General features: G+C 33.2%; 1 protein-coding gene and 1 non-coding gene across 2 annotated transcripts in view; both read left to right on the top strand.

Moving 5' to 3' along the window:
* The window catches only part of LRRIQ1 (leucine rich repeats and IQ motif containing 1), a 198,602-nt gene extending 173,681 nt beyond the window's left edge, over positions 1–24,921 (top strand). The window contains 3 exon segments of the mRNA XM_059404457.1: positions 13,572–13,704; positions 15,587–15,647; positions 24,751–24,921. Of these exon segments, the coding sequence (XP_059260440.1) occupies positions 13,572–13,704; positions 15,587–15,647; positions 24,751–24,921 (365 nt within the window).
* Positions 2,688–2,793, top strand: LOC132020998 (U6 spliceosomal RNA). Its single transcript, XR_009405186.1, has one exon. It is a non-coding gene; the product is annotated as a U6 spliceosomal RNA (small nuclear RNA).
* Positions 24,922–26,925: the final 2,004 nt, after the last annotated feature.

Below are 26,925 nucleotides of genomic sequence, written 5' to 3'. Positions count from 1 at the left end.
CTTCCACACTCTTTTTATGAAGCCAGCATAATCCTGATCCCCAAACCAGGCAAAGACCCCATCAAAAAGAAGAATTTCAGACCAATATCCCACATGAAATATGGAAGCCAAGATTCTCAGCAAGATCCTAGCTAATAGGATCCAACAGTACATTAAAAAGATTATCCACCATGACCAGGTGGGATTTATCCATGGGATGCAAGGGTGGTTTAACATTCACAAATCAATCGATGTAATAGAACAAATCAATAAGACAAGAGAGAAGAACCACATGGTCCTCTCAATTGATGCAGAAAAAGCCTTTGACAAGATAACTGATTAAAATGATCCCGATTAAAACAATACAAAGTATAGGGAGAGAGGGAACATTCCTCAACCTCATAAAATCTATCTATGAAAAACCCACAGCAAATATCATCCTCAATGGGGAAAAGCTTGCAGCCTTCCCTTTGAAATCAGGAACACAACAAGGATGCCCACTCTCACCACTCTTGTTCAACATAGTACTAGAATTCCTAGCAACAGCAATCAGACAACAAAAAGAAATAAAAGTTATTCAAATTGGCAAAGAAGAAGTCAAACTCTTTCTCATCACAGATGACATGATACTTTATATGGAAAACCTAAGAGACTCCACCCCCAAACTACTAGAACTCATTCAGCAATTCGGTAATGTGGCAGAATACAAAATCAATGCACAGAAATCAGTTTCTTTCTTATACACTAACAATGAAAATATAGAACGGGAAATGAGAGAATCGATTCCATTTACTATAGCACCAAGAACCGTAAAATACCTGGGAATAAACCTAACCAAAGAGGTAAAGGATCTGTACTCGAGGAACTAGAGAACACTCATGAAAGATATTGAAGAAGACACAAAAAGATGGAAGACCATTCCATGCTTATGGATCAGAAGAATAAACATTGTTAAAATGTCTATACTGCCTAGAGCAATCTATACTTTCAATGCCATCCCAATCAAAATTCCACTGACACTTTTCAAAGAGCTGGAACATACAATCCTTACATTTGTATGGAACCAGAAAAGACCCTGAATTGCTAAAGAAATGTTGAAAAAGAAAAAAACTGGGGGCATCATGTTGCCTGATTACAAGCTTTACTACCTGACCAACTGAATCTATTGATCACCAAGAGAGCATGGTACTGGCACAAAAACAGACACATAGACCAGTGGAACAGAATAGAGAGACCAAATATGGACCCTCAACTCTATGGTCAAATAATCTTTAACAAAGCAGGAAAAAATATAGAGTGGAAAAAAGACAGTTGCTTTAGTAAATGATGCTGGGAAAATTGGACATCTATGTGCAGAAGAATGAAACTTGACCATTCCCTTACACCATACACAAAGATAAACTCGAAATGGTTAAAAGACCTCAATGTGAGGCAGGAATCTATTAAAATCCTAGAGGAGAACATAGGCAGTAACCTCTTTGACATCGGTCACAGCAACTTCTTTCAAGATATGTCTCCAAAAGCAAAGGAAACAAAAGCGAAACTGAACTTTTGGGACTTCATCAAGACCAAAAACTTCTGCACTATAAATCCAAAAATATAATAGTGAAACAATAGCCTATAGAGGTGGAAAAGGTATTTGTTACATATATCCAACAAAGGTCTCATATCCAAAATATATAAATAATTCCTGAAAGTCACTAAAATATAGCCTAATAGAATAAATAATTTTTTAAATTTTTTTTAAAAAAATTTAAAATTTAAATTTTTTAAAATTTGTTTAAAAAAATAAATAATAGCCTAATAGAAAAAAAAAACAAGAAACTCTAACATATTTTTCACCAAAGAAGATAATCCAAGTAACTTGTGAACATATAAAAAGGTGCTTAATCTGATTTTGTAGCACAGAAATGAAAATTAAATCTGCAAAGTACAAAAAAAAAAAAAGCCTCAAAACCCTAATTGTTGGAAAACACATAACCAATAAAACTCATATTTTGCTGATTGTACTACATTTTGGTACTACCATTTGGAAAGCAGTTTTACATCTGGTGGATTTGAAGATATGCATTTCATATGATCCTTCAATTACATTCCTAAATGCTTGCCCTATAGAAACTTGTACAAGGATAGAGTAGTGTTTTTCTTAATAGTCCAAAACTGGAAACAGCCCATGTGCCCCACAACAATGGAATGAATAAATTCTAATACATCTATGTTGTGGGATACAGTATGATTCTGAAAAATAATGAGCTGCATCTATACACAGCAACGTAGATGAATCTCACAAACAATACTGAACAAATGAACACAAGAGAATACCTGCAGAATTGTAGCAAACAAAGCTTGCTTAATACATAGGTAGGAAAATTTATAAAGGAAGTCAGGAAAATCAATGTTATAAAATTCAGCATATTGGTTATCCCTAAGAGAAGAGAATTTTGAACAGGACTTCTCATGTGCAAGCTGTGTTCTGTTTTGTTTTGTTTTGTTTTGCTTTTTGAATGATCAGAGGTTACATGGAACATGTATTTATATGTGTATTTATATAATAGTTTTAAACAATGTATGCATAATTTATATAATATATAATCTTTATGTGTTTTAAATAACTTATAAAGCTTGAAATTCTAAACACCTGATATATGCAATATTTTGGGTGCATTGTATATCTCATAACAAAATAAAAATGATAAAAAGAGCTTTCTGTGCTCACTTGACAACACATATACTGAAAATGGAATAATACAGAGAAAATTAGCATGGCCTCTGCACCAGGACAAAATGCAGATTCATAAAATGTTCCATATTTTGCTTTCCTTTCTAATGTAGAGCAATGACAAAACTTTGTCTCTAATAAGCAAAGTGACTTGACCAACTGAAGTCCCTTCCAGCTGCAAATCCCACCCCCAATTTTTCCCCTTAAAAAAAATCTTCCCCAATTCGATATTTATATAAGTAGGTTAAAGCCAAAATTTAATTATGTAGGAAAGACTGGTAATGCCTATTTTTTTCCTCACTAGAATACAAATAGATCAATAATACTTAGCCTATCTTTCCAATTGAAAGTGAAATCAATGAATGGAGGCCCTGATTCATTTACAAATGAATTTCTGCTACATAAAATAAAAATCTATCTTTTTAAACAAAATATAATGAAAGATAAAAATTCTGCATTAATAAAGTATACACTTAGAAGACTCTAAAATATTCAGTCTATAGGCCTGCTTGTTTAAGTGATTACCTATGGAAAACAATAAGTTTGGAACCAGGATTATTAGTCTCTAATATGTTTGTCATTCAGATTGTGAAAGAGGGGCACTTTGGTGGCTCAGTCCCTTAAGCATTCGACTCTTGATTTAGGCTTTTCCCTGAGTGTTGTGAGATTGAGCGTGGAGTTGGATTCCATGCTGGTTGTGGAGCCTGATTAAGATTCTCTCTCTCTCTTTTTCTCTCTTCTCTCCCTATCTGTCCCTCCCCGCCTTCTTTCTCTCTAAAAATGATTGTGAAGGAAAATTATTTTTACTTATATTTACTAGTTTTGTTATAGAGCAAGCAATATTTTAATATATATTCAGTATTTTATATGATGTTAGCTCTTCTGTAACAGAAGCATATCTGTATTCTTATTTGACAGGTAGAGAAATCATTAGAGGCAGAAATTAAGTCAGTGAGAAATGCATTATGAAACTATAAACATATATATGATAAGTATTTCTGTTTTATAGCTATAAAAATGATTACAATGATACAAAAAAATGTTTAATTGGATCCATCAAGCCTCTATCATTAGCATATCCATATAATACCACTTACTGGGCTCTTTTGAAAGAAAACTAGTAAAGGAACTCAACCATATATTTGGACCATGATCAATAAATATACATAAATGAATAGAATTAGTGGTATCTTTTTACCAGAGCAGAAGCTTTTATATATGGCAAGAACCTGAAGTCCAACTATACAAACAAACAAACAGAAAACATGTCACAGTAATATTTATTTGGCCACTATAACCATGTTATTTTGAAAGCCAACCTGCTTACATCATCAGCCTATGCATTATTCTATTGGGTGGGCCCGAGTTTGGATGACCTACTGTATTAACACTCCCTAAGGGAGTCCAGGTTGGATAGGGGAATATTTTCCAAGAGTAATTAAATCAAGAGAGTGAAACAGGAGAAAATCATGTTAATGGAACCTCCTTCATGGTTATTACTGAGCAATTGCTAAAAATTATTTGAAATAACTTGAAATCAATTAGGACTATGTGTCCTTGTTATCTTTTGAAAATTAACTTTTCTTTATTAAAGACACACTAAAATCCTCATATATTATGAAATAGAATACATTAAAAAATACCTGTTATAGATTTATAATTCTTTGAACAAGGACTTCCTGGACTCCCAGAAAATTGTTCTGTCTAGTTTTGTGGTTAATCCTGGGATCCTTCCAGTGACTCCCTGGAACCTTGATCTTGTCCTGGATTTAGAGACTTAAAGATAGTCTCACCTCCAGGATAGCTAAGTCTTGGCCTTGGACTGAGATAGCATTAAGGCGATGTATAATCAGGTTCATTTAACTTTAAAAATAGCAAAATTGCTAGAGTTATTAAATCCTTAATACATGTCCCAGGTATGATATGTGTTCTGTTACTTTATTTTATCATACACATTTTAGGAGGAAAAAACTGAGGAAAAGAGAAGGTAGATAATTTGCTCAACTTTGCACAGTTAGTAAGTGAAAACACCAACTTATTATGTGCAAGATTGATGTTAGGCAAATAAATGACTAAGGTGTAAACTCTCCAATACAGGCTGAATTGATTTATCCTAGAATTAACTTCTTGTATGTCACAATTTTAGAGGCTTTTCTAGTGAAAAACTAAGTGGTGTGCTAGATTCATGAGAAATGTAGAAAGCAATCTTGGACAATGGCTACCAGGTAGTTCTAAAAGCAATATTCTGTTAACACTTATTAATAACTTAAAAATGGGTAAATCTTCCAATGTCAAGACAGTGAAGGATGAGTATTATAGATTTTTCCTTTTATCTCAGCTTGGTATAGCAGTGTTACTGATCCTGTCATTTAAAACATTTACATTTTGTTTATCATGGATTTTTTTTAATTTTTAATTTTTTATAAACACATAATATATTTTTATCCCCAGGGGTACAGGTCTGTGAATTGCCAGGTTTACACACTTCACAGCACTCACCAAAGCACATACCCTCCCCAATGTCCATAACCCCACCCCCCTTCTCCCAACCCCTCTCCTCCAGCAACCCTCAGTTTGTTTTGTGAGATTAAGTCACTTATGGTTTGTCTCCCTCCCAATCCCATCTTGTTTCATTTATTTTTTGCATTAATTTTTATTTTAAAATATTACATCAAATATTATTTACCTTGATTCCTGAGATTTTTGTCACTCCCTTAAATTTTATACCCAAAGTAAAATATTTCATTTGCCCCACTTGACTTACCCTAGTTCTGGTCTTGGTTAACAGTAAACATGGAGACACCTTATGCATTAATATGACTATACATATGACTATATCACTTTAACAACCTGCAATTTTCTTGACTTATGTGGCTTTCACAGAAGAAATTAAGGAACCACTCTTTATGTAGTATATGGTGCTCTACTGTAAAGATAGTGAGGAGATTCAATTCAACTGGCCAATACAAATGGCAAAGCATATCCTTTCAAGTAGAATTATATGCAAGTTGAATACAAAAGGCTTGTTATAATTGGTTAATACACATCAACTTTGTTAAAGAATGTTTCTGTTATTCCAGAGGGAGTCACTTAAATAGAGCAATTCAATAATACTGAAAATTGTATCTGCAAAATCTATAGATTTTAAAAGACAATTTAGTAACTAACTTCTCCTTTGCTTTCCTAAAGGTCACTTATATAATTTATGTATCACCCAACCCCCAAATTGACAAATTTTGAAAATTAATTTAAATGTCAGAAACTAGCAAGTATTTTTCATTCTAGTACTTTTTTTTTTTAAAGCCTCTCTACCATAAAATATAATGAAATATGTAAAGGAGTGATTAGTGCTGCATTTAGCCTTTGACCCTGACATACAGCTTTGGCTCTATTCCCAAAATTTCTGTTTTTAGAGTTTTGTAACAACAATCTTCTTTATTCATGAAGTCATTTTCCTTAATGATCAATTACATATATATTTAGATATATTTTAAAAGAATAGGAATGTAGCTTGTCACACACAAATGGATCTTAGAGAGTTACTGGTTCCATGCCAATGCCATCAACTTCCCAGCAACAGATTGGATTGGTTAAGGAAGAAGCCATAAACACCCTATCAACAAGTATTTATACAGATGTTAATGAATTTAAAATTCTGTTAGTGTAACATTTATACCAAACTCCAATTTTATTTGTGCTTTATTTGTGAGGTATGATGCAATAACTTCTTTTAATAAACATGTACAGACTGCTTATACTTTAAAATGGAAACATATTTTTAGTGTTTCCAGCATGAGATACATAGAATCAGCCCTTTATCAAAGTTACCAAAAATATTTCCATTGCACATAGCATTTTGCTCATGATGCAACTATGTCCTCCAAAAGCTTTTGGTAAAAAGATGAACTCATCTCTATCTGTGAAACCAAGAATACATTTTTCTTATATTACTAAGAAAGGCCATTAAGGGAAAAGAAAATAGTCATGGGAAAATTGCCATATGTATTTAAAATATAAATAATTAGCTTTTTGTGTGTGTCCCAAATGATAATTGAATCTTAATCTCCCTCTGTGTAGGATATTTATGCTATACTGAAATTTTAGAAAACATTTATTTGAAGCATATGGGTTTAATGAACACTTATTTTGTTTTTCATGAAGAAAAGAATAATATTTCCATTAATTTCAAAAGAGACCTCATCTCTTTTAGTGAACTTCTTAAAGCTGAACTGCTTTCCTCTAGGATTGTGTATACTGTGAACATTTTATAAAGTAGCCTTATATGATGGAGTAGTTTTGTTGTTGTTGTTCTAATTTGCCATCCTTAGTTGTCAATTTTTATCCCAAACTAGTTCTGACTTTCAGAGCTGAAGTTTCTATTATAATGATTAAGTTAATTATAAATAGGAATGTATTACCCTCCATAATGCACAGGTCTGTCTACATACTAAAAATCTAAATTACTAGCTCTACATTTGTCAGGGCACTGACAGACCATTAACCAATTATGACAATTATTCCATTATTTCACAAATATTTTTGAACACCATCCTACTTATACATCTTAAAGAACTTATTTATACTAGGTAAAACTGACACATGAATAGGAAAATAAAATATAATGTAATAAATGCTATTACAGAGTCTCTATAGGAAGTTTTAGAGGGCATCTGCAACTTAATTTGAGTAAGGAAGGCAGTGTTGGGAGATCAATGACTTAACACAAAGAACATAATTTCCAAACTGTCATGTCATGAAGATATGAAGAAAAAAAAACACCATTGGCAAAGTGAGTAATCTGAAGCATAAGCCTATAGGCAGAAGAGACCATTTTGAGTAATTCTAACATATTTGAGTGACTGAGGCAAGAACCTAACAAATGTGTCTGAAGTTCTTACAAAAAAATGAACATTATCCAGAGGAAATGGAGATCCAGAGTTTAGCATATGAAGCCGTGTAATTAGATTTGTATTTTAGCAAGGCCATTTTCAGTATGGAGATATATACATGGAAACAAGACCAAAGGAAAACAAAAACAAAAACATCCCCAAAACAAGAAACAAAAAAAACAGTGAGAGGGCTCTTACAGTAATTCAGAAAAAATGATGGTTGTCTGACATAAATTAGTGACAAAGGAAATCCAGGAAATATGAGATTGAAAAGAATTTAGGAGGTAAAGTATGCAGTTGTAGGGTGAGGATGAATGCTGGTTCATACAAGACTCTGGTTTCTGACTTACACATTGACAATGGTGGTGGCATTATGGGACCTTGGAAAAGGTAGGATAATACACGAGTTCAGCTTTTTTAAAACTCAGTTTAAATTACCTGTGGATGGATACGTATTTCAAAAGGAAATAATGGAAGTGATTGAAGAAATTGAATGAATATCCTCATACGGAAAAAGTATAGTCTAAGAGTAAATGAAGCCAGGTTTGAACCCTAGAAAAGAATCATGAGATTAGAAGGGATAGCAAGGGAAAAGGAGCCTTTGAAGGAGACAGGTTTAGACAAAAGGTGTTAAAAAGAAAAAAACTAACAGAAAAACCAAGGAGAGTGCAATGAAACAAAATCCAAAAGAAATAAGACTTTTAAAAAGGAAGGGTGGACAACAATGCATAATAGTATTAAAGAGGAGTCAGTAAGATAATAACTTCAAAAAGTCCCAAAGATTTAGCAATACTAATGATCTTGGTGTGAACAGTTCCAGTGAAATGGTGTGAAGGAGGAGGCATCTTGCAATGAGCTGAAGCATGAATTGTATAAATCAACAGAAACTGGTCTTTGTCTACCATTTCAAGAAGTTTGTCTGATTAGGGAAGGAGAGAGAAGAGTAGCTAAAGGGGAAGCTAAAAGCCATTTTGACAGGTACTAGACATACAGAGGAAAAGAAAGTACTGATGGATAAGAGATCCTAGATTCTATAAAAAGATTGAGATTCAGAGCAGAGTTGAAAGCACTGTGCTTAGGAGAAAGTGTGCTTCTTCCACTGTGGTAGGTGAGAAAGTTACATTTGCACTTACATCACCACAAAGAAACCTGTTCACTCCTTTCAAAATGGAGCCTGAAGTACAGTGGATAGTGGGGATGGAAAGGAGGAGCCAGTTATTAGCAACATACCCAGCAGGTAGACTAGATCTAGTTTCTGATTGGATGTTGGTACTGTAGGGAGTGAGCAGCCAAGGTTGACTCCAGAATACCTGGTCTGGATGACGTGGGAATTCAGGAGGCAAAATTTACTTAGTAGAATTATGATGGTTAAACACAAGTTGTGATTCTGAAGTTCAGCTTAATATGAGAATAGGAATAAAATAGAGACTGCTGGTATTTAGTCCTCTGGGCTGCCAGTCCCATCAGGTAATACACAATGTCTATCTGGCTGACTATCATCAGAAGTCAGCACAGTGCCAGGCAAAGAGTGGGGTGGGAGTGAGGGTTTTAGATACTTGTAGAATGAGGAACACATCTAAAGGAATCTATAAAGAAGCATGAAAGGGAAACTTAAGAGTTTTAAGACAAAAGAAATGATCCATGTAGTTGAATTCAGCAGAGAGGTCAATTAAGATGAAATAATTGTGTTTGTTAGATTAAGACAGTTCTTAGTAAGGACAATTTCAATTGGATTAAATTAAGGTGAATTTGGAAAGTGAAGAAGTAGAAACAAGGAGTAGACTTCTTTTAAAAGAATTTTGTTAACCAATAGCCTTTAGTGTGAAAGGGGAAGTTTTAAAAGAGTACAGAATTTGTCCCTGAAAACTTATATCTTATTTTATGAGTTTATTAAATGGGAGATGTGAACCTAGGGGACAATGACTTGTAGTTTAGAAGATATTTAACAATAAATTTGTATGCCTAGAGAGAAAGCTCCCCCTTTTGAAACTACAATAGGAACTGAAATCAAACAATAGGCAAAAAAAAAAAAAATATTTGCACCAGTGAGAATAGATAAAGAATTATGAAAGGTCAGTTAAAAACGGAAATTGAAATGCTACGAACTGGGGTGAATAAGAAAAATAGAACTTCCCTATAACCCTGCAGTTGCACTCCTGGGTATTTACCCCAAAGATACAGATGTCGTGAAAAGAAGGGCCATCTCTACCCCAATGTTTATAGTAGCAATGGCCATGGTCGCCAAACTGTGGAAAGAACCAAGATGCCCTTCAACGGACGAATGGATTAGGAAAATGTGGTCCATATACACTATGGAGTATTATGCCTCCATCAGAAAGGATGAATACCCAACTTTTGTAGCAACATGGACGGGACTGGAAGAGATTATGCTGAGTGAAATAAGTCAAACAGAGAGAGTCAATTATCATAAGGTTTCACTTATTTGTGGACCATAACAAATAGCATGGAGGACATGGGGTGTTAGAGAGGAGAAGGGAGTTGGGGGAAATTGGAAGGGGAGGTGAACCATGAGAGACTATGGACTCTGAAAAACAATCTGAGGGGTTTGAAGGGGTGGGGGGGTGGGAGGTCGGGGTACCAGGTGGTGGGTATTATAGAGGGCACGGATTGCATGGAGCACTGGGTGTGGTGAAAAAATAATGAATACTGTTATGCTGAAAATAAATTTAAAAATATATATTTAAAAAAGTATTTTACATTATTTGATTTATAATTAATAAGTAATTGTGGAATAACATTCAATCTCACTAGCAGTAAAAGGTGTATAAATTAAGGCCACATTGGACAATATTTGTCTCATATTATCAAGAACTTTAAAATATTTAACATCCCAGTGTTCACCAAGGACTCAGATAATCTATGGTAAATTGGTGAAAGCTTTTACAACTATTTGACCATATAGATTATATCAAGTTTCTCAAAATATTTCTAGTTTTAGAGATGTTATCTTTAATTCCACCTGAAAAACAGGTCAATTAAATAGATAATTAGAAACCTATCATGTAAAAGGCTGGTACATCATAGTGTATAAACACTAATATTATGTTTAGGATGAGATTTCCATTACATAGAATACATTTGATATATACTAATAGAAAAATAGAATGCACAGAATACACATAATTTTATGTAAACAAAACACTAAAAATCTATTAAAGAACTACGAGTAAATGCCTTAAAAATATTATTCAGTGATTATCTTTGGATAGTGGGATTTTTGTGGATTTTCTTTCCTTTTTTTTTTGACTTTTTACTTTTCTGCATTTTCTAAATTATCTGTAATAAGAATGTATTCATTTTATAAAGAAAAGTTTAACAATTTGTTTAAATAAAATTACTCAAATTTGTGTTTTGAAGAAAAGAGCAAATGTAGAGAGCAGTAACTAGGCTAACAGCAGGAATCAAAGGAAAGAAACTTTTCCTTCTGTTACGATTCCAGAAATTCATGAAGCAAGACTCAGAAAAGTAGGAAAGGACAGGAAGTAAAGCGGTTTGAGTTCTGCAGGTAAAACGGTGCCTCTTCTACAACTGAAAGATTTTACTGGACAGCCCAAGTAATGACAAGCGCCCATTAAGTAATCCAAATTGCCATTATTCTTCCTATGTGAGATGCTAAAAACAGAACTTCTACAAGTTTTAAGAGTTAATCTTATTTTCCTCTTCTCAATGACGAGTAATCCTGAAATGGTTTAGCCAAAACGGAATCAATTTCTTCAGTATGTAAATTACAGTATCTTCAAGTACATCCAGCCAACTTCACCAATATGCTTGTTCTGTTATTACACTTGAGCACACGCCAATCTACCAATCTATGCCTTAGGGTGAAAATGGTTAATATGAACGGATCCTTACAGTGAAATCTCTCATCTTTACTCAGGGATTGTTTTTTAGAACCTTAGATGAACTCTGATGTAAAACCACTTAAGGTTTATAGAGTGTTATCAGAGAGTAAAATTGTTATAAAAGGATTCTCTACTTACCAAGAGTAAAGTTTCTAGCTATGGGCTCAGTTGATTATCAGTGGCCACTCACTTTTTTCTGTTACTGTACTTATGGGTCCAACATTTGGTATGGTCAACCAAGAAAGGCGGGTAAAAGGCTGGGACTCTGCCAGGGAAAAGACTTAATGCTGTGCAGTAATGGGAAGTGACAATACCAAAGGTTCCCTCTGTTGGATTGCTTATAGTTTCTGTAAACCTTTTTGGCCACTTACCAGAATGGTGTCTGCTCATGGATTCAATGGTCAGCCTTTGCATGTGAAGTAATTGTTCCTTCAATATAGCAGGTATGGAGGGATTGGCTTAAGCTCAGGATACAAAGGATATGGCCATCTTAGAAACATAAGGGGGCATGAGAAGCAACAGCAAGTTAACTTTGCTAAGTAACACGGAGTCTAGAGAAAAAACATGCTTATTTTTAGCTTTTCTAAGAATTGGCTACAATATCTCTGAACTAGAGTCATTTTACTAATTTCAGCAGCAATTTTTTTTTTTTTTTTTTTTTTTTTTTTTTTTTTTAAGGAAAAAATCTACATGGTAGATGTAGCACCCCTGGCATGTTCAGAATGACAAATGCTAACCTTGTAAGGATATGTATGACTGTGTGTGGACATGCACCAAGCATTTGAAGCAGGCCTTGCACCATGCTTCATTTGTTTTCCAAACAACTTGAAAGTACGCAGTGTACAAAGATCTATAGTGAAAGAATTAATAAATTAACATATAAAATATTAGGTTTTGAATTATAGGATTCTTGTTTAGTTTGATTACCATGAATTAGTTTTCAAGAGGGGCCTGTCTCTGGTGTACCATCAATCAATCCTACCAAGCTAATAAGTCTTTAAACACGAAAATACCTCCAAATGAGATCTAGTCCATGGAGGAAGGTTCTAAAACAGCAGGTCTTTGGTGTAATTTGGAAAAGCATGGCATTGTCATAGCAGAACATCTACAGATTTTTTTTAAATGACACATGTATAAATTTTAGATATAAATATAAGGATTGGATTTTTAATTTTCTTTTCTCTTTTTCTTTTTCTTTACTCTTATATAGTTGTTACCTTATATTCTTACCTTTTATAATTTCTCCCCTTGCATATTTTCCATATCCATTTATATTATGCTTCCTTATCTCCTTTCTTGAAATGGCTACTCTGGGGGTGCCTGGGTGGCTCAGTGGGTTAAAGCCTCTGCCTTTGGCTCAGGTCATGATCCCGGGGTCCTGGGATCGAGCCCCACATCGGGCTCTCCGCTTAGCAGGGAGCCTGTTTCCCTTCCTCTCTCTCTGCCTGCCTCTCTGCCTGCTTGTGATCTCTCTCTCTCAAATAAATAAATAAATAAATCTTAAAAAAAAAAAAAAGAAAGAAAGAAATGGCTACTCTGGCATAAGCACAGGTTGGCTCCCTAAACTTTATATAATTATATTTCCCACTTAAAATATTATATTAGTTTACACAAACCAAGCTTAGTTTTATATACAAAATTAAAACTCTGTTTCAAATTATATACAAAATTAAAACTCTGTTTCAAATACCCTCAATAAAATTCTATGAATGAATTCTATGTACATACAAATTCTATGTACATACAAAGTTAGTGCAAGAACTAGACTTTAAAATAAGCCTCAAAAGACATCATAGTGGACAGATACTCTTTTTATACTAGAATTTTACTATCTACCAAAAATAATTCTTTGAATTAATTTAAAAACTAAAAAAAAAATGCAAGTCCTGAAAGATGTTGGCTACATTGAACCATTGTCTTCATTTTTAAAAATAGGTGATTTTGAAACTCAAGCAGAAAAATTACTTAATCTTTAAGTGACAGACATTTTTCTTACAGATGATTATGCTCTCATGAATTAGTTTGTTTTTCTTTTGATGAAATTGTTTGCCTAGACTGATCTACTTAGCCAAAATTTGATCTCTTTTAAATAACAAATAGAATTTCCATATTTTTCCCCAGGTAAGAAAGAAGAACTTATCTACGAGGATGCCACTCCGAATGAAAAATTAGAAAGGAGGAAAGAATACACATACCAATGGCTTCACACACAGGTTGGGATTCATGAAACAACTAATTCGAGAAATATGAAATGGTGAGGTCATTTCCTTTAAATTAGATTTTTGTATTGCAAACATACCTTGAAAAATGAAACCTAGGTTAATTGTGCTAAAACAAACATGACTTTATAGCCAAAGGCCAATACACCCATTGCCAGGTTATAAAAGGCCTCTTCTTTGGAATAGATTTAATCACTCTTTATATTTTTCATCTTAAAATGTTTGAGAGTTCTGTTTCTGTAATGCTTAAAACCAACAGATGAAACACACAAATGATTCTATTTTATAAAGTAAAATGCGTGGTATCAATAAACTGTTTATAAATATAGTACATATGGGAGGTTATATTTTGTTTTGTGTCATTTCTATCATTTACATTTGACAGTTAAATTTATAATTCAACACTGTGCTTCCACTTTACCAGTCATGTAACTAATTTCCAATGATGTCTCCATGCTTCAGTTTCCTCTTCTTTATAGTGAGGTGGTAGTATCTTATCTATCTCACAAGGTAGAGGTACGATCACAAGGTTGAGGATGTCAAATGTTTATATCCCTTAGTAACAAACAAGGAAACATGAATATAATAGGTAATCAATTAATTTTTGTTACATTAATGTTTGTATTAGTTTGCTACCACATAGCAAAATACCATAGATTGTGTGACTTAAATAACAGAGATTTATTTTCTCACAGTTTTGGAGAGTACAAGTTCAAGATGGAGTTAGCAAGTTTGGTTCTTTGAAGGTCTGTCTTCATGGTTTGCAGAGGGCCACCTTCTCACCGTGCCCTCACACAATCATCCTTCCATCTCTGTTTTCTACGTTTTAATCTCCTCTTCTTATAAGGACACTAGTTATATTGGATTAGAGCCTACCCATATGACCTTATTTTACTTTAATTATCTCTTTTATGGTTCTGTCTCCAAATACATCACATTATGAGGTATTGAGAGTTAGGATTTTAGCATATCAATTCTGACGAAATGAAATTCAGCCCACAGCAATGTGGTATAATGCATAATGCTAAAAATGCATAAAAGCTAAAAATCAGCATAATGTGGTATAATATATATGCATAACTACTGAACCAAAGTTTTAGGGAAATAAAAGTCTGGAAATAATAATATTTTTGGCATAAATTTTCAAAACTTTCATTTTATCTACATATATCCATAAAATAATAAAAAATAAAAATAAAGTAAAAATTAAAAAGTGCTATTATAAACACTAACTAAATATATAAATCAATATTGAATCTAAATGTAGATAATGCTTTGGAATGTTTCCAGGCATTCTATAGAATATGATCTCCAAAACGTATGATATAATGTAATAACAATTTAAATGACTAACAAATAAGATACAACAATTATGAAGGTTAAAACTTAATTTAGAAGCAGGTTAAAATATGTAAAAAATGAAATCTCTTTTCATAATATATATATATATATAAATTGAGATTTTCATATGTGGTCAATTCCATCCATGTAATTCCTTTAAAAATATGGAAAAGGAAGTGAAGAATGAAAGTGAAATTAAAACAACATTTTATAATCTGGATTATTTTGTATTATTTAATTGTGAGCAAAGAAAGTAGGAGTAAAGCAATCAGCATTTGGGAACTTTTATTTTACTAAGTACTCCAATTAATACAAGCACAATTTCTTTTATGTTGGTATAAATCAATTTAGTATAATTCATAAGATGATATCCTTAGAACTAGAAACAAATGAAAACATGGAAATTGGTATATATATTTGCCTATACTTTAGTATATTTATTTTATATATTTAATAAAACTATTATTTCCATTTTATAGATTACAAATTTCTCCCAAACTTTTCGGTGGGCATTTCTTTCATATTCTTCTTCTACATTTATATAATAATATAATCTCTGTTTTTCTCACTCTGCAGCAATCACTTCTTGCCTGAGTTAGACCCAGATGTGCTTAATGGTGGAAGAGTCCAGCTTGTGGTAAGAAATATGCTTAAAGTTACAGAAAAATGTTGTACACGCTCGTCCTCAGTAACTGACACTTTAAAATACGTCCATAATTAGTGTAAATTACAAAAATATCACAACTCGGGGTGCCTGGGTGGCTCAGTGGGTTAAGCCTCTGCCTTCGGCTCAGGTCCTGGTCTCAGGGTCCTGGGATCAAGCCCCACATCAGGCTCTCTGCTCAGCAGGGAGCCTGCTTCCTCCTCTCTCTCTGCGTGCCTCTCTGCCTACTTGTGATCTTTGTCTGTCAAATAAATAAATAAAATCTTTAAAAAAAATATCACAACTCAATCTTTTTGGGATAATCTCAAAATACTATATATTAAAATAATAACCTGTAATAATAACATGTTCTTTTGATTTGTAATATAACTTTAAAATCTATTACTTTAAAATACTGATTCTATATGGTAGATTTAAAAATATTAACTTGCTACCATATTTAAAATAATGTGACTCTGAATAGGAATTGCATAATGAACTTATTTACTTGAATATTTTAAAAGAGTAGGATACTGAGAGAAATAGATTCTCACAACTTAGAAAATCAAAGCAGATAAAAATTAACAAGTAATTATAAACCCAACCACTCTAAGTAATAAAGTGTAAATTACTGAAGCTTTAGGAACAACCAAGTTCTAAACGTGGTGACTAGAGTGTAAAACTCTAGACAATATAACTGTATGTGCATTGTTAAAGTTAATTGTACTGTAGGCTATTAGAAGGAAGACTATGTTAACAGAAGAAGAATGGCCAGTGTGGAGTCTAGAGAAATGGAGCCCACAAAACAAGAAATTTTCAGTGTGTTTCCAGAAATTTCCAGAGAAGAGGGTACCCTAACCAATGATAGAAGTGTACGGCCTCCTTAGCAGATGAAAATGGATGCCTCAGGTGACCCTAACTGTATGATACCTTCCCTTTATATCAATCAATTAATACTTCTTACTCAGATTCTACATTCACCAAAAAACTGATTTTAATTTATCTTGCCAAGTAGAATTTAGCATAAAAAGATAATACACTTTCTAATCTATCTAGTATGATGGTATCCAGAGCAGTTATATTCATAATTCTCATGAACAATTCAGTCAAGGAATTTTCTGGAAAAAAAAGAGCAAAATTAGGGCAATAGCTAAAATTAATGTATCTTCCTGAAAAGGGAGCAAAACTAGTGCAATAGCTAAAATTAATGTGTTTATGAAAACATTTATAGAACTTATGCACAAGTTTGAAATAATCATTAAACAAATATTTCCTTGCATTTTAATACAGGCTCCTCTGGCAGAGTGGCATGTAGATTGCCCTAGGAAAATTGATATTTCAAGCGTTGAACACCATGCATATTACTAACAATTGCACACAGAGGTTGAGTTGCCACTTTGGAGCAAGAATGGGGAATATAAAAGTCCCAAGGAATGCCAGGATAAAGAAACTGATATTAATGATTATACTTCTAAAAATGAATGCAAACAGACTGGGTAGATTTCTAACTGAAGTGGTTCTATGAGAGGGGTGCCTGGGTGGCTCAGTTGGTTAAGCATCCTACTCGTGATCTCAGCTCAGGCCTTGATCTCAGGTGATGAGTTCAAGCCCCACAATGGGCTCTATGCTGGCCATGGAGCCTACTTAAAAAAAAAAAAAAAAAAGATAGTTCTATGAGATTAATGCTTTGACATTAATCTCCTTCTTCTGTATTCCATTGTATTATACTATATCCAAATATATGACAATGACATAGCAATGATAAATGCTTTTTTGATATTGAAGAGATACAGGTGAATACAAAAAAAAAGTAAATGATAGTAGAACAGAAATAAGTTTTTTGTTTGTTTCTGTTTTCATGTAAATGGAGATAGGAGAAGGGATTAAAGACTTATGTCAAAAGGATACTGGACTAATTGAATGCCCAAAATAGATATCTTGGAGTCGTGGGAATGTGTTGGGAAACTGGAGGCAGATAATTGCACATTTGGGACCAGGCCATAACTAAAAGTAAAATTAAAGAAAAAAAATCTGCAACTGCTGCCACTTTTCCTCCAAAACATAAGGAAAACACCCATAATAAAAGGACAGAAATCATGAAACAAAAATGATCACATTTTAATTAAAACAATTATGAATATTTTAATAAGGCTACTAAAAATTTTATCTAGGGCACCTGGGTGCCTCAGTTGGTTAAGCGACTGCCTTCAGCTCAGGTCGATCATGGACTTCCAGGATCGAGTCCGCGTCGGGCTCCCAGCTCTTTGGGGAGTCTGTTTCTCCCTCTGACCTTCTCCTCTCTCGTGCTCTCTCTCACTCATTCTCTTTCAAATAAATAAATGAAATCTTTTAAAAAATTCTATCTATATAAAATATTACCATTGAAATAAACTATGGACTGGACATCATAAAAGAGAGACATAGTGAATTGAAACATTATCTACAAAGGAATAATAATTATATTGACAGCTGACATTATAGCAGAAACTATGCATACTAAAAAAGAGTGGAGTCACTACTTAATAACAGAGATAGATATAAATATTATCCAGAATACTCTCCACTAACCTTCAAGAGTAAGAATAAGATATAATAAAATGTTCAAATTCTGGGTTTTAAAGAAGCTAGTAAATAACATCTCTGCCTAAGATCAAAGTATTTTGTGTGGCAGATTGGAATAAGAAAAATGAAAATAAGATACCATTTTACTTATCTCCAAATACATTATCAGAAGACATGCCATAGAGCCATACAGTTGTATTGCTGATTAACTTTATCCCTCAAAACTCCAGGATTTTTCTGTAGAAGACAATCTTAGTTCAGGTTCTCCAGGAAACATATTCTGAGATTCTTGTACTTGAGTGCAGAACATTTGTTAGAGAAGGCATTCAGAAACAACTCCTTTGAGGGGTGAAAGAAGCGTAATTGAGCAGAGGGAAAAGGTAAAATTCAATAGAGTTGCAGAAGAGGAAGTGAGCTCCAGTGGTGTGAAGGCCCTTCTAAACTGTCCCAGCTTGAGGCAAGAGGATCGGGCTCCTAATCTCCTGCATCTCCTCAGGAGAGGGTATGGTTTGGGCAAGACAGCCATCTTTAGCTAAGGACAATTTTCAGAGAGATATTCAGTTAAGAGCCATACTTTTCAGCAGCTGGGAGAATCTGACTCAGTTGTTTAAAGTGATCTGAGTGGCATATGATAATATCCACTATATTCATTAAGTTTATTGTTCATAGATACAACTTAGCATATAAAATGTGTCAACTCTCTCCAAATAAATCTATAAAGTAAAGTCAATTTGAACTAAAATTATAGTTTCTTTTTTAGGAAACTGAAAAATCTCATTCTAAAATGTGTACTGTTGAATAAGAACACAATATTATACAAGTCCTTTGAAAAAGAAGAGCCAACTTACATCATAAGATACAAAGACAGAATAAAACTAAACTTTGTGGTACAGATAAATAGACCAATGGATATGATTAGTTAGTTTGGAAATAGACCTGTGACTATATTGGAATAAGGTATATAACAAAGGTGGGAAAGGTCAAATTGGTAAATAGAATTCAGTATAAACTTGCGTTGAAAAGCAGGGCTGTATATAACCCATACACACTATAATAATCGAACGGAATTTACAAGATTTGAAGACTCAAGTGTGAAACGTAAAGTTATAAAATTGATCAAATAAAATAATTGAGAATATATTTGCAAAAATTCACAATAAAGAAATACTCTCTTAAAAGATATGTTATATTGCAAAAACTTTTTGATTGACTCGACTGTTTTAAATTAGATATTACTTCCTATGAAGAATTTTATAGCAAAGGTTAACAGACAGATTACAGACATGAATAAATTATTTTCAGTGCCTAAAGCTAAAAATGGCTTAATATCAGGATATAGAAACAACTGCTGCAAATAAATAATATAAAGTCAGGTAACCTAATGAAAAAGAAATATAAATACAATAGAAAAAATATGCATAGACAGTTTACAGGGATTATGATTAATGCATAAAAGAATGTAAAGAGATGCTCAGTTATATGACCAGAGAATTAAAAATAAAAACTAAGAAGTTGTGTGACTATCCTCGTCAGAACAGAAAAAATTAGAAAACTGGGTAATGCAAAGTGCTATCAATAATGTGGAAACACTGATATATGGCCAAAGTAAAAGCTGGTACAGTCATTCTGGAAAGAAATGTGTCATAATTAATTAAAATAGGTCTTTGTACACCCTATTATGTATTAGCAACAAACTTTAATTAAAAATATTCTATTCACTTCAATGTAAAAAAATTAAAATATTTAAGGATTATGTTAACATTAAGTTGTGCAAGGCTCCTATAATGATAACTATCAAATGTTGCTTTAAAAAAATCAAAGAGGGGTTTCCAGGTGGTTCAGTCCTTAAGCACCTGTCTCTGGCTCATGTCATGATTCCAGGGTTCTGGGATCTAGCCCCTCATCTGAGCTCCCTGCTCAGCGGGAAGCCTGCTTTTCCCTCTCCCATTCTCTCTGCTTGTGTTCTCTCTCTCCCTGTGTGTCTCTCTGTCAAACAAATAAATAAAAGCTTTACAAAATTAAAATTAGAAAAATAAATAAATCAAAGAGATATATATCTTACTCATGAGTATAAAGACTAAAATTGTAAGATGCCAATTCTCAATGATCTGTAAATTCAATAGACCCTTAGAAAGCATTTTAGCAGAAATGGACAAATTTTATTTTATTTTATTTTAAAGATTTTATTTATTTATTTGACAGGCAGAGATCACAAGTAGGCAGAGAGGCAGGCAGAGAGAGAGAGGGGGAAGCAGGCTCTCCGCTGAGCAGGGAGCCTGATGTGGGGCTTGATCCCAGGATCCTTATCATGACCTGAGCCGAAGGCAGAGGCTTTAACCTATTGAGCCACCCAGGCACCGCATGAAATGGACAAATTTTAAAATGCGTATGGAAATGCAGAAGATCTAGAATAGTCAATATAATCTTGAAAAAAATGACTCACACTACCTGATCTCAAGACTTACTATAAAGCCCCAGTCAGTAACCAAAACTATTCGTTATGTGCAGAAAGACAGAAAAATGAATTAATGGAACATAATAGAGAGTACAGAAAATACCACACTTATAAGGTTAGTTGATTTTCCTTAAAGGTACTAAAACAATTAAAAGAGGAAAAGAATAATTTTTTTTTTTCTCAACAAACAGTGCTGGGCAACTGTATACATGGAAAAAAGTGAATCTTGATTCCTACCTTGCATCCTAAAAATGAATTTGAGATGAATTATGGGCCTAAATGTAACTGCTAAAATTCTAACATTTCTCCAAGAAAATAAGATATTTTCAAAAACCTGGGGAAGGCAAAGATTTTTTTTAAATAGAACGCAAAAAGCATAAATCAAAAAAGATAAATTGTACTTCAGATTTAAAGTATTTATACTTAGTCATAATTCAGAAAATGAAAAGAAATGAAAGTCAAATCACATCCTGGGAGAAAAATTTGTATTTTCTTTCTCTCCTCTCTTTTTTTCTCTCTTTCCTTCCCTCCCTCTCTCTGCCCTCCACAGCCCTCTGCATACGAACATCTCCCCCACATATACACATCTAATAAAGGTCTTGTATCCAGAATATGTAGAAAAAATTCCCACAAATCAACAATGTAAAGACAAATACTTCAAGTTATTTAAAAATGGCGAAGCTTTGAGAGACTTCACAAAGGAATATAATTGAATGGTTAATAAGCACACTAATTTAAAACAAAATGAAACCCTACTACACAACACTAGAACTGTTAAAAGTTAAAAGCCAGAAAGCACAAATGTGGGCAAAGATATGGATTAACTAGAATTCTCATGCATTACTGGTGTAGTGAAAAATGATAAAACCATTTAGGAAAATAGGCACTTTATAAAGTTATAGATACTTCTATGACCCATTAATTCTATTCCTAGATGTTTAGTGAAAGGAAATGAAAACACATGTCTTCATAAAAACCTATATGAAAATTACATAGAAGTTCTATTGATAAAAACAAAAAAAAAGCAAACAACATAAATGTTTATCAACAGCAGAATGGATAAACTGTGGTATATTCTTACAATGGCATACTTACTCAGAAATAGAAAGAAATGAACTCCTGCTACATACAGCAACATAAGTGAATACCAAAAACAATAGAGTGAGTGAAAATACTGTATGATTGTATTTATGTTAAGTTCAAGAGCAGAAAAAACTAACTTCTCTGTGGTAAAAGAAATCAGAACAGTTGTTGCTTCTGAGGATAAATTACTGGAAAGATGTACAAAGGAATCATCTAGTTATATTAGGCAGGGGTCACTAGAGAAACAGAATCAGCAGGATAGCTATAACTGTATTTATCTATATCTAATATATAAAATCTTATACAAAATCTCTCTGTATATGAAAACAGAACTTATGATAGCCAGTGTAACCTTGAAAAATAACAAAGAAGAGTCTTACTTCCTGATTTCAAGACGTTCAGACTTGGCCTGAAACTTACACCATTGGCCCTTTGGTCTATCTATCTGTAGAATCAAGAGAAAGAGGAGAGAGAGAGGGAAAGAGAGAGAGATGTATATACATATGTATAAAGAGATTTTATAGATTTACGTATTATAAGAAATTATGTATTATTTATTATAAGGAATTGGCTCATTTGATTATGGAGGCTAAGAAGTCCCATGATTTGCAAGCTGGAGACCCAGGAGACCCTGGAGACCATGGAGCTACCCTGGTAGTGTAGCTCCAGTCTGACTCTGAAGGCCTGAGAACCAGGAGACCAATGGTATAGGCTCTAGTCTAAGTCTAAATGCCTGATAATCAAGACAGCTGATAGCTTAAGATCCAGTCCAGCTCTGAAAGCCTGAGAACCAGAAGTGCTGATTGTGTTAGGTTCCAGTCTCAAAACAGGAGAAGACCTATGTTCCAGCTTCATCTGTCAAGCAGAAATGGTGAATTCTCCCTTCCTCCATCTTTTTGTTCTAGTTAGGATCTCAATGGGTTAGATGATGCCTGAGAAGGCAATCTGGTATACTTAGTTTGCCGATTCACATGCTAATTTCATCAGAAACACCCTAGAAAACACACCCAGAAATAATGTTTAACCAAATATCTCCGTATCCTGTGACCCAATCAAGTCAACACAGAAAATTAATTATCACAGAAGCCATCTGCAAAAAATAACTAAATTGGACAGTGAAATTAGAAAATGAACAAAATGAACAAAGAGACTATCCATATAGAAATAAGCATATGAGAAGATGTTAAATATTATGAATCACTAGGAGAATTGTTAATGCCACTATATAATATCACTATACACCTATTAGAGTGATTAAAATAAAATACCGTACCAAGTGCTGACAAATATGTGGGGCAGCTGGATTTCTCATACATTTGCTGAGAATGGTACAGCCACTTGAAAAAAACCCGTCAATTTCTTATAAAGTTAAATATACACTTATATGACTCAACAATTCGGCTCCGAGCCATTTTTCTTAGAGAAATAAACTTATGTTCACTCACAAACCTGCACACAAATGTTCACAGTAGTTTTATTGATTTTCAAATCTTGAGCCTTGCAGTTAAAGCCTCTTTAGCTAGCAGGAGGGTCCCTGTGTTGTTACCTTGTTTTTCATTGTTTTGTAACTGATCTCACCAAAACTGTAGTATCACTTTGTTATATCCCCCTTATTCTTGACTGGCTCTTATTAAGTCTTAGTATTGATGGAGCTATTGTAATAGAAATAATAGATAGGTGCTTTTGTACACTAATTGAAATAAAGTTCAGAAAGAAAGTATAATATTTTTCATACCAATCACAAGTATAAAGTGGAAGCCAACTGTTTTTTTATTTCATTTTTAAAAGTTTTCTACTGAGGTCTTTTGACAATACAATTGTATCACTTAGCCGGGTACATCAAAAAGTGACTGATAAACAAACAAACAAACAAACAAGTGACTGGCATAAAATGGTTTCTATTCTGAATTCAACAATAGCCAACTTGCTTACTTAACAATGAATGAGAAGTCCATGCTTGTGACAGTGAGAAGAATTTGGGAAGGGGAACGAAATGAGAAGGGCAAAGATCTGAATTTGAAAAAGAATGGTTTTTAGATTCTGTTTTCATGGGATTTTGTAGCCCATCATATGGGGATAGCTTTTTAAGTACAGTGATGGTTTTATGGCTTTATTTTGCCCTACTTAAATTTTTCTCACATCAAACATTAGGACAGTGTTTTCTCACAGGATTTCAAGCATCCTGTGGTTTGGGTTAAATCCCAGTTATTTTGAGGCTGCTTTGCTTTCCATCATGACATTTTCCCTTACTTCAGGGTTGAATCCTGATAAATTAGTACTTAATGATATTAAACATTATGTAAAATAATATTTTATAAGCAAGAAGTGATTCTTCAACTGTAAAGTTCAGTCCCAGGTAGTAATAAAAGTTCAGATAGTAATTTTAGACATGATCAATTATTTAATCCTATGTTCTTAAAATAATATATCTTGAAATTTTTTATATTTATAATCACCTTTAAATTAGACTTAGTGTATAATACTTTATATTAAAATGGTTTTAATGAGAAGGTAGAGATCTTTTGTGACTTTGTAGTATATAAACATGAGATGAAAGGCCCTTTGAGGAATATTGTTGAGAAGACTAATACTTGTCACTGGTAAAATACAAATTTTGCAGAAAATAATCCAATATGACATTTCTAACATTCAATTAAGAGTTAAATAATATTCATGGTAAATAAATGATGTTAAGCTGTTTAAAGTTTCATCAGTTGCCTTTAAGATTGATTTTCATCAAAATTGCTGTACTAAAAGTTTTTCTTTTGTTGTACACACTCAAATCGCAAACCTCAATTTTAAAATCGGCTCTTATTTGCAAAAAATGCTTTGACATAGTGCATTTGTTCTGCCTGGGCAGCAGTAAAGGATTGTGGTATCATTTTGAAGAAGGTTGTTTGACAGAGCCTGTTTGTTTATTTGGGGTAATGTGAGCTGCATTCAGAAAATGCCATATTTTGTTTCATGATTGTATACATTCTCTCCCATTGCTCCCAGGCAAGACTTGTAAGCAGAGAAGACACGGATTTAGACCTTTTTTCCATGACCAGTGGAAGTGCTTTGTCTGTGAAGAGAGAGAAAAAAAATCAGGCACACAGACACTCAGCGGGATCTTCAAGTAAGTTGTGGTTTCCTTCAGAATTAATTTAGAAATCACAAATGAATTGATGGAATATAATGCCAACAAGCATTCTTTTATAGATAAGGGGTAGGATGCCAGCAACCAGAACTGCCTCAAAGTGTGTGTTTGAATTTTTTTTTTCCTTTAAATGTCTTCTTTTGATATAAACCAAATTAAATTATCTATAAAACTAACAGCATCAATTTTTTAAAATTATATTCTGTAACTCAGTGTTCTATTCCCCTACCAGCCATGAATTATATTGAATCATATGATCATTTAATTCTAAAGGAACTTTTTGGCTAATTGTAAGTTGGATTGGACTTATATATCAAACTAGTATATTTTGGCCTTTTTTCATCGATTTAATTGTAGGTAACCTAAACTTTTAAAGGAAACTTTTAAAATAGCAGATTTTAGATAATAATACTACACTGTCAAAACCCTGCTTTAAATACTATTTCTGCTAAGTAGATGGCAGTTTATATTTATTAATGATGACTTTTTACACTTGTAAACTTGTCACACACAACTATTATCCTTAATATGATTTCAATAAGAATTGCATTGAGGTTATTAACTCTGAAAAAAAAAAATAAACATTTGAAAATACTTGTATCTTGTGGTAATAGAGTCTAATTTTTTCAAACTCTTCATATACCCTAGAGATTTTGAAATATCTGCTAAAATGTTTTGGTATATTAGTATAAAAGATTTTTATTTGCTATCATATTTTTTTAACTTTCCCCAAAGTATAGTGAACCTCAAAAATCCACATATTAACTTACACTTTGCTCTAGGTATTAAGGTTTTTTTGAAAAAAATGTTATTACTCACTTTTTTTTTTTTGAGATTGTATTTATTTATTTGACAGAGAGAGAGAGAGACAGAGCACAACCAGGGGCAGGTAAATGAAAACTTAAAAAAATGATTGTCTTTCACTTTTTATCCAGACATGTGGCATTATTAAAGTCTAGTCATGGGGTGCCTGGGTGGCTCAGTGGGTTAAAGCCTCTGCCTTCGGCTCAGGTCATGGTTCCAGGGTCCTGGGATCGAGCCCCGCATTGGGCTCTCTGCTCCGCCTGGAGCCTGCTTCCTTCCCTCTCTCTCTGCTTCTCTGCCTACTTGTGATCTCTCTCTCTGTCAAATAAATAAAAAAAATTTAAAAAAAAGTCGTCATTTAAATCCATTAATATATACCAGGTGATTTTGATAAATTTTAATTTGGTCTTGAAATAATGATTTTAATATATCTAATTTAAAAATATTTCCAAGCTTCAAAGTTCTTAGAATGCTTGAATTTTCTTTACTTGGTTACAGAATCTGATCACAAAAGTTTGCCCTAGTCAATATGGTTAAGAGAAACATTTTATGTTTTAGGTTAATTCACTAATTATTGATCTAATATAAAATTTTTGCATTATTATATAATTTGTTGATTATATCAACTTTTAACATATATATTATATTCAGAAGTGGTCAAGCTCTGTTACACATAATAATGAATAATGTTATTTCCATTTTAAAAATTGTATATTATGAACTCATACCACTTTGGAGCACTGTATAAAACAAAGGAATTGCCTTGTCACATTACAGAATATCAAAGCTTCTATATATAATGTATCATATGACTATTAAAACATCAACAGCTCAGGGGCACCTGGGTGGCTCAGTGGGTTAAGCCTCTGCCTTTGGCTCAGGTCATGATGTCAGGGTCCTGGGATAGAGCCCCACATTGGGCTCTCTGCTCAGCAGGGAGCCTGCTTCCTCTTCTCTCTCTGCCTGCCTCTCTGCCTCCTTGTGCTGTCTGTCAAATAAATAAATAAACTCTTTAAAAAAAAATCAATAGCTCAATAAATCAGCAACCATGCTAAAATGTACAAGCTTTATCTCTCACTTACGTGATATCAAATTACAGATTTTAGAGAATACAAGATTATATGGAATTAATATTTTAAATAGTCTTATTTTCTTTTTAAATTTTAATTCCAGTATAATTACCACAGAGTTTTATATTAGTTTCAGACATACAATATAGTGATTCAACA

The sequence above is a fragment of the Mustela nigripes genome, chromosome 6, assembly GCF_022355385.1.
Source record: "Mustela nigripes isolate SB6536 chromosome 6, MUSNIG.SB6536, whole genome shotgun sequence".
NCBI classification, from domain to species: domain Eukaryota; kingdom Metazoa; phylum Chordata; class Mammalia; order Carnivora; family Mustelidae; genus Mustela; species Mustela nigripes.
The sequence above is the reverse complement of the archived record's forward strand: the minus strand, read 5'-3'. Positions and strand labels throughout refer to the sequence as shown.